The sequence below is a fragment of the Panthera leo genome, chromosome F3, assembly GCF_018350215.1.
Source record: "Panthera leo isolate Ple1 chromosome F3, P.leo_Ple1_pat1.1, whole genome shotgun sequence".
Taxonomy (NCBI): Eukaryota; Metazoa; Chordata; class Mammalia; order Carnivora; family Felidae; genus Panthera; species Panthera leo.
In genome coordinates this window covers 63,449,210-63,457,516 of record NC_056696.1, presented here as the reverse complement: position 1 = coordinate 63,457,516, position 8,307 = coordinate 63,449,210, and the positions used below count along the sequence as shown (strand labels likewise).

At 43.0% G+C, this 8,307-nt stretch overlaps 1 protein-coding gene across 2 annotated transcripts; it reads left to right on the top strand.

Moving 5' to 3' along the window:
* The first annotated feature begins 521 nt into the window (after positions 1 to 521).
* DUSP12 (dual specificity phosphatase 12) lies at positions 522 to 5,979 on the top strand. Of its 2 annotated transcripts, XR_006199054.1 has the most exons (7): positions 522 to 930; positions 2,251 to 2,364; positions 2,454 to 2,572; positions 2,977 to 3,073; positions 3,735 to 3,921; positions 5,237 to 5,484; positions 5,588 to 5,672. XR_006199054.1 is itself a non-coding variant. In XM_042925943.1 (6 exons), the coding sequence occupies exons 1-6, from the start codon at positions 548 to 550 to the stop codon at positions 5,747 to 5,749; spliced, it is 1,062 nt and encodes a 353-aa protein (XP_042781877.1). In that variant the 5' UTR covers positions 522 to 547; the 3' UTR covers positions 5,750 to 5,979. The 2 variants fall into 2 exon arrangements, 1 of the variants encoding a protein (XP_042781877.1); XM_042925943.1 differs by lacking the exon at positions 5,237 to 5,484 and having other exon boundaries at positions 5,588 to 5,979.
* The last annotated feature ends 2,328 nt before the right edge of the window (positions 5,980 to 8,307 follow it).

Sequence of the window (8,307 nt, the reverse complement as noted above, 5' to 3'; positions counted from 1 at the left end):
AAATGATAAGAAAGTGAGATAGGTTCCCCGTGTTCTTGGGTTGGAGGGTACTGACACACAAAAATATGAGATTAGTATCTTAAAAGTATATAGGACAGCGTACATCAACAAGAAAGAGATTCACATACCAAAAAAAAACTGGGCAAAGAAAGAAAAGAAAAATTAATCACAAGAGAAAAAAACACAAACAGAAGGCTTCATAAATGTTGAAAAAACGGTTTTACCCCAGTTGGATAAAATGAGAGTTGATTCGGTTGGTGGGACCATTATTTCAAATTTGAGTCCAGCTGCTCTTATCGCCCCTTTCCATGAAGTCTCAACACTATAAGCCCGAGAAACCCTGTATATGGGCAAGTTTATCCTCTACCACCAATCTAGGGAAGCTGGGGCCAGACTCGGGCTTTAAAGGCTGCTCTGCCTCAGCCACAGCATCACCTTGCCCCAGAAGTGCGCATTCCTGCCACGGCCGCGGTCCTCCGAGGGCGCGGCTGCGCATCTAAGGCCGGCTCGTCCCAGAGGAAGGGCGTTCTAGCCGGCCGCCTACTCGATGGTAGGGCCCCTGGCCGCTCGGCCTCTGGCCGCCGCCATGTTGGAGGCGCAGGGAGGGAGTCATGGCTGCCCGCGGCCGGGTGACAGTCAGAGCGGGGCCAGCTCCGCCGGGCAGATGCTGGAGGTGCGGCCGGGGCTGTACCTGGGTGGAGCCGCGGCCGCGGCGGAGCCGGACCACCTGAGGGAGGCGGGCATCACGGCCGTGCTGACGGTGGACTCGGAGGAGCCCGACTTCAGGTCGGGCGCCGGGATCGAGGGTCTACGGCGCCTCTTTGTGCCGGCGCTGGACAAGCCCGAAACCGACCTGCTCAGCCATCTGGACCGGTGTGTGGCCTTCATCGGCCAGGCCCGCGACGAGGGCCGCGCGACGTTGGTGCACTGGTGAGCGGCCCGCACGAGGGGGTGCAGCCCCGCTTCGCTTCCAGCCTGCCGCCGCCCCCCTTCTTCCGAGGATCCTAGGGGAGGGCGAAGGGGCTGTCAGACCACCGGGACCTCCTCTCCCTCCTTCCCTCCCTCCCTCCCTTGGCTGGCGGGTGTCCGGGAGAGAGGAGGGTGCAGGGGGCAGGGGGCGGGGCCCCTGAAGGCGTGCTGGCTCTCATTCATTCCTGTTTTGATGATTCACACTTGTGTATTTTGATGCATCCTGCAGCCCCCCTCCCAACCCGGAGTTGTTTTGTAGCGGGGGTGGGGGGGGGGGTGGGGGTGGGCTCATAAACGGCCAAGTCCCTGCACCTAGAGAGTTTAAAGCTCTTCAGAAGAAGCCAGGCACCTACCCCGATGATTGTAATGCAGACTGTGATGCGAGTCATGTGCCAAAGGAGATGAACAAAAGTTATTCAACCTTCAGAGGAAAAGTAGATTCTTTTCAGTGTTTTTGTTTGGGGCAGAGGGTGGTTGATGAAGGGGAGAAATGGGGGGAGAAAAATTGGTTAGGACACGAGGGATCCCTAAGCCACGCCCACGGGAAAGGTGGAGTTACGTCGTAGCAATGCCAAAAAGAAAATCTTGATAGGTATTTGGGAATTCTTAGTAGTCCTTTTTAGTTGGATTGGAGTGTAGTAACAGGAGTTTCGGTTTATTGAGCCAGCACTTTTACTGTGTGCCAGCTCTCGTTCTAAACATTTACATAAAGGACATAAGGTAGTGGTAAAATGGAGAGAAGCCTGGGACCGGGTTTCCAGGCCCCTTAATGCCAAGAGCAAGGGAGCTTGGATTTTTTCCAAAGCCATTATAATTTATTTTAATTAGTGTAAAATTAGTGTATTACCTTTTGAAAAGGTAATACATTCACATAGTTCAGAATTCAAAAGCAAAAAGGAAATAAATAGGGGTGCCTGGGTGTCTCGATTGTTTAGCGTCTGACTCAGCGATCTCACGGTTTGTGGGTTCGAGCCCTGCCTCCAGCTCTGATAGGTGGGAGCCTGGAGCCTGCTTTGGATCCCGTGTGTGTCTCCCTCTCTGCCCCTTCCTCTGCTCATTCATTCTCTCTTTCTCTCTCAAAAATAAATGTTAAAGAAATAAAAAAAAAAAAAGGAAATAATTCTTTTGTATGTCGTTAGTATTTCAGAGACAAAGAGTTTATCTTGGGCAGAAGAAGCAGACATGGAGTGGACCTGAACTTTACCACTGATAGGGAGCTGGGCTTTTTTGTTTTTTTAATTGCTGCTGTTTGCTGTTTTATTTTAGAGGTCTTTTTTTCAGTCATGCAGGAGTCAGTCGAAGTGTGGCTATAATAACTGCTTTTCTGATGAAGACTGACCAGCTTACCTTTGAAAAAGCCTATGAAAATCTCCAGACCATCCAACCAGAGGCTAAGTGAGTTCTTTTTATAGTAATAATTGTTTTTGCAGTGTGATTTTACTCATTTAATGAAAACTTAACTTTAAATTTGCTTGTCCTTACAGGATGAATGAGGGCTTTGAGTGGCAACTAAAATTATACCAGGCAATGGGATATGAAGTAGATACTTCGAGTGCAGTTTATAAGCAATATCGTTTACAAAAGGTTACAGAAAAGTATCCAGGTAAGTGATAATTGCTGGTGATAATTGCTTATTGGGCCCTTTTTAGATGTTCCTTGCTCTGACACGAAAGGCTTCAGGTGCATTATCTCACTTTTCCAGCCATCTCTTGAGACGGGTACTATTATTTCCTTTTGAAACTGTGATTTAGCAAGAAATAACTTGTTCCAGGTCACATGGTTTGTCAGTGGTGGGCTGGGATTTGAACTCAGGCAGTCTGTCCCAGAACCCAAGGGCTTCACTATGCTCTCCTACCTCCCCCTGATTTCTCCTCACTGGAGATTTTTTTTTTTCTTTTTTAATTTCTGAGGTTAGCACTTCTTGCCTTAGTTTGACATTAGCTGAACTTTGCCTGACAATGCAGAGTTAACTTCAACAATTAGATACATTTTAATTATGTGCTGTAGAATTACAGAACTTACCTCAAGAACTCTTTGCTGTCGACCCAACGACCATTTCACAAGGATTGAAAGACGAGGTTCTCTACAAATGTAGAAAGTGCAGGTAAAATATTTTCTATCCTCTGGAGATTTTGCCTTGTCTCAGTAGCTGAAAAGTATTGAAAGTTTCGTTTTCTTAAAATCTGTAGGGAGAACTTGTTTAATTGAGTAACGTAGAAATGTCAAAATCAGGGGTGCCTGGGTGGTTCAGTGGGTTAAGCGCCCAACTCTTGATTTCAGGTCAGGTCATGATCCCAGGGTTGTGGAATGGAGCCCATGCTGAGTGTGGAGCCTGCTTGGGATTCTCTCTCTCTCTCTTCCTTTCTCGTGTGTGTGTGTGTGTGTGTGTGTGTGTGTGTGCGCGCGCACACACACGTGCAAGTGCGGGGAGGGGCAGAGAGAGAGGAGAAAGAAAATTCCAAGCAGGCTCCCCATTTAGCATGGAATCCAACCAGACGCTGAATTGCACAACTGTGAGATCGTGACCTGAGCTGAAATCAAGAGTCGGACACTTAACCAACTAAGCCGCCCAGGCGCCCCTTCACATCTGCTTTTAAGAAGAGAATAAGTTCTTAAGAGTGAAAATAAATCAGATTATTTGTAGAGGTTATTGAAAATTACAGTAGCATAATCAATTTTATTTTATTTTGCTAAGAAATACTGCACACTGCATCTATTTTTTCATTGTTTTGAAAGCCATTAATGTTTTTGTTTGGGGCTTGCAGGCGATCTTTATTTCGAAGTTCTAGCATTTTGGATCATAATGAAGGAAGTGGTCCTATAGCCTTTGCCCACAAGAGAGTGACGCCATCTTTGATGCTCACCACAGGGGGTCAGGCTCAATGTACATCGTATTTCATCGAACCTGTACAGTGGATGGAATCTGCCTTGCTGGGCGTGATGGATGGACAGGTAGGAACACATTATATTTTCTGCAGTTTCATTATATCATCTATATTTTGTTCTCTCTCGGACTTTAAACCATCATAACTACCTTCTTGATGAAGATTATATCTTTCTAGTGTAGATAAGACTCTATCAAATATATTAATTAAATAAAACCCAGCTGATCTAAAATAGTGAACCACTTCTAGTTGGGGGCTCTTGGTCTAAGTTAATTCCTTTCAAGGCTATTTATGTTTTTTCAAGTAGAAGACTAATATAAGCCAATTAGAATGTATTTTAACAAAACGCAAACTTAGTAATAGGTAAGGGCAAATAAGGATTTTAAAATTATATTTAAAGTTTTTCTTCCCTCTCTTTTTTTTTTCTTTTGGCTCCATAACGTCTCTCTTTTTTCCTGATCTTTCAGTTTGTATGTTTGCTGAGAGATTTGTTTTCATTTCCTGTTAATTCTTAAGAATGCAGCTCATGTGAGCATTGTGACGGCCACATTTCTCATTTAGGTTTGCTTAATATTAATCTAAAGATACCCTTTTTTTTTTTTTTTAGTTTATTCATTCATTTTTGAGAGAGAGAGAGAGAGTGCGCACAAGTAGGAAAGGGACAGACAGAGAGGGAGAGACACAGGATCTGAAGCAGGCTTTGCACTGTCAGCACAGAGCCCAACGTGGGGCTTGAACCCACAAACTGTGGGATCATGACCTGAGCTGAAGTCAGATGCTCAACAGACTGAGCCACCCAGGTGCCCCTAAAGATATTCTTAATCTTAATCTAAGATATAGTCTTTTGTTTTTAATCTCTTTATTTTTATTTTTTATTTTTTTTAATGTTTATTTTTGAGAGAGAGAGAGAGAGCGCACAAGCAGGGGAGGGGCAGAGAGAGAGGGCCACACAGAATCTGAGGTGGGCTCTGTGCTGACAGCAGTGAGCCCCACGCGGGGCTCAATCTCACAAACTGTGAGATCATGACCTGAGCCAAGATTAGATGCTCAACAAACTGAGGCACCCAGGCATCCCTTTATTATTTTTAAATGTTTATTTATTTTGAGAAAGAGAGAGCGTGACTGGGGAAGAGGGACAGAAAGAGAGGGAGAGAGAGAATCCCTCACTGACAGTGTAGAGCCCGACCATGGGACCTTATCCCATGAACCCCAGGGAGATCATGACCTGAGCCGAAATTAAGAGTCTGATGCTTAACTGGCTGAGCCACCCAGGGGCCCCTGTTTATTTGTTTTAAAATAGCCAGGAAGCTGAGACCTAACTTACATGCCGTCAATATCATTACTAGAACGTGAGACTCCTAACATGCCTTCCTGTTCTGTAGCCGTGATGATCTTAGTTTGAGATACTAAACCGCAGGCTGATTTAAAAGCCAGCACGTGCCACATCCTGCAACCTTGGGTTTCCTATCTCCGCCGTCACCTTTCTCCCCTCATGCGCGGATTCATCTGGTCCTTTGCCATACTCCCAGGACACAACATGCTTCTTGCACAATTATCATAGCCCTCCATCTTAGTATGGCGAATTGCCATCGCCTTTCATCTTGCTGATTAGATCGTAAACTCCGTGGAGGTAAGAGCTGTGTCTTACCTGTTTTATATCCTATATTGCCAGTGGTAATTATTTGTTTTATATACAGGTGAGTGAATGAAGTAACACAGTTGCTTTATTTCAGCTTCTTTGCCCCAAATGCAATGCCAAGTTGGGTTCTTTCAATTGGTATGGTGAACAGTGCTCCTGTGGTAGATGGATAACACCTGCTTTTCAAATACATAAGAATAGAGTGGATGAAATGAAGACGCTGCCGGTTTTGGGACCACAGACAAGAAAAAGTTGAACTTGTGACATTTTTGATAGCTTGGAAAGAAACTTGCTGATACGTGCTTCCCTTGCTTGTTGTCATTCATGGCCGATTGTCTAGTTTTTAGACCGTCAACATTTCATTTACTGTGACTTGGAAACTGTGCTTTGTTAGTCTCTTATTTCAGTAGAATACTTTATGTGCAAATCAAAACTTTTAATCAAGTAAATTGTACTTTATTTGATATTAAAATTTTGTATAACCCAGATTCGTTCCTTGTTTCGTATATTTTGAAGAGTTCTGATTTTTGGAATGTTAAGTGATCTTAAGGTCTGGATGGACAAAATTATGTACAAAAATTGGAAATGATTGTGTTTAAATAGATTTATTTCTAGAAATGCAAAGCAGATTTGTTTGGACATATTTTGAAACTTCTCTTTCTTTTCTAAAAACCTTTTTTTTTTTTTTTAACATCTTATTTGTTTTTGAGAGAGAGAGAGAGAGAGACAGAGGGTGAGCAGGGGAAGGTCAGAGAGAGAGGGAGGCACAGAATCCAAAGCAGACTCCAGGCTCTGAGCGGTCAGGACAGAGTCTGATACGGGGCTTGAACCCACGAACTGTGAGATCATGACCTGAGACGAAATCAAGATTTGGTTGCTCAACCAACTGAGCCACCCAGGCGCGCCCCCTAGTTTAACTTTTGAAATGGTGGGAGTGTTGTGATTTGTGAGAATATCTTAACATAGGACTTGAAGCCTTTGGTAACTTTTATAAAATAATTTTTTCTTATGAGAAAAATTTCTCCCATTTTTATCTTAGCTTTTGTAATATCTGTTCACTTTGCTTCATAATATACTCTAGAAAACCTTAAAAACAATTAGGCTGAAACACATGAATTTTGCCTTTTGTAGGTAACAAGTAATAAGAGTTTTGTATGGCTTGAGTTAATACCTATCAATCCCACGCTGTAGCATCTAGCGTGGGGAAAATTGCATAGGTTTTATTTAGATCTGCAATTGTCAATTCCGTAAATAATTTACTGAGCAACTATTCTGTGCACAATTCTAGATGATGCAGTGAGCACACTAAAGACCCGTCTTCTTGCAATTTACATTCCAGCCAGGAGAAAGAGACAAAATAGCTTTTTTTGGAAGATAATTGGTATTTGCCAGTGGAAAATGAATTCGGGGGAATTGACTTTATGTAAATTTTGAAATTTTGTGAAACATCCACTAAGCAAAAGTTTCCGATTTCAAATCCATTAATGTTAAAACATTTTGGGTGGTAAATAGAAAATCCATTATGCCTTCATTCTCAAGAACAAACAAACAAATGGAACGCTTTTTAATATTTAAGAGTATCCATTTACAACATGATGGGCTTACAGATCTGTAGAAAATAGCAATTTTAACTTTCTTTCACAGCATGTTTCTGGCGCAGTTAAAATAGTATTGAAGGAGTAGAGTGGGCTCTGAGAATTCTGGTTTCACCTGTCCCCAACTTCCTGGCTTGTGTTTGTTTATTTATTTATTTTGATTTAAACATTGTTTTTAACTTACTTTGAGAAAGAGACAGTGCAAGCGGGGTAGGGGTAGACAAAGAGGGAGAGAGAGAATCCCAAGCAGGCTCGAACTACGTGGGGCTGGAACTCCGAACCCTGAGATCATGACCTGAGCTGAAACCAGGAGCCAGACGCTTAACTGACCGAGCCACCCAGGCGGCCCCTTGGAAGGTCTTTTGAAAGTTGAGCGTCAGTTTTCTTTCATGAAATGGGAATAATACACGCTCTGCCGTCCTTTAAAAACATTATTTTAAAGGTCATTTGCATAAGCCTTAATTCCTTATATAAAACGGAGAGATAATAGGATTCAATCTGGGTTTTTATGGGGATTTGGGTGATATAATGCAGTGCCTAGCTAGTAGCATTCAACGTTGTTCCTCAAAATAGCTACAATTTTTTGAAAATTTACCATGGGCTAATTAGCATACCAATCATTTAGTGTGTATTATGGAATTTAATCCTCCCCCCAAACCCTACGAGATAGGTCCTGTTATTCCCTTTTTACACGTAAAATTGAGGCTCAGAAAGATTAAGTCACTTCATCAAAGTTACATTGCTAGAAAATGGTTGAACCTAGATTTGAACCAAGATTTGGCTTATTCCAAAATCTGAGGTGTTTTTTTTTTTTTTTTTAATGTTTATTTTTGAGCGAGAGAGAAACAGAGCACGAGTAGGGGAGAGGCAGAGAGACAGGGAGACACAGAATCCGAAGCAGGCTCCAAGCTGTCAGCACAGAGCCTGACACGGCTCAAACCCACAAGCTGCGAGATCATGACCCGATCTGAAGTCGGACACCCAACCAACTAAGCCACCCAGGCTCCCCCAAGATCTGAGCTTTTAACCTCTGTATTCTAATGTTTGGATTCACTGTTTAGGGTGACCTAGAAGATGTCATAATGAAAATACCAGGCGGTAAAAATATAGAACTGATGAAATACAATTAAAACAAAATTTTTTTCAATCTTTATTTACTTTTGAGAGACAGAGAGACAGAGCGTGAGCAGGGGAGGAACAGAGAGAGACGGAGACACAG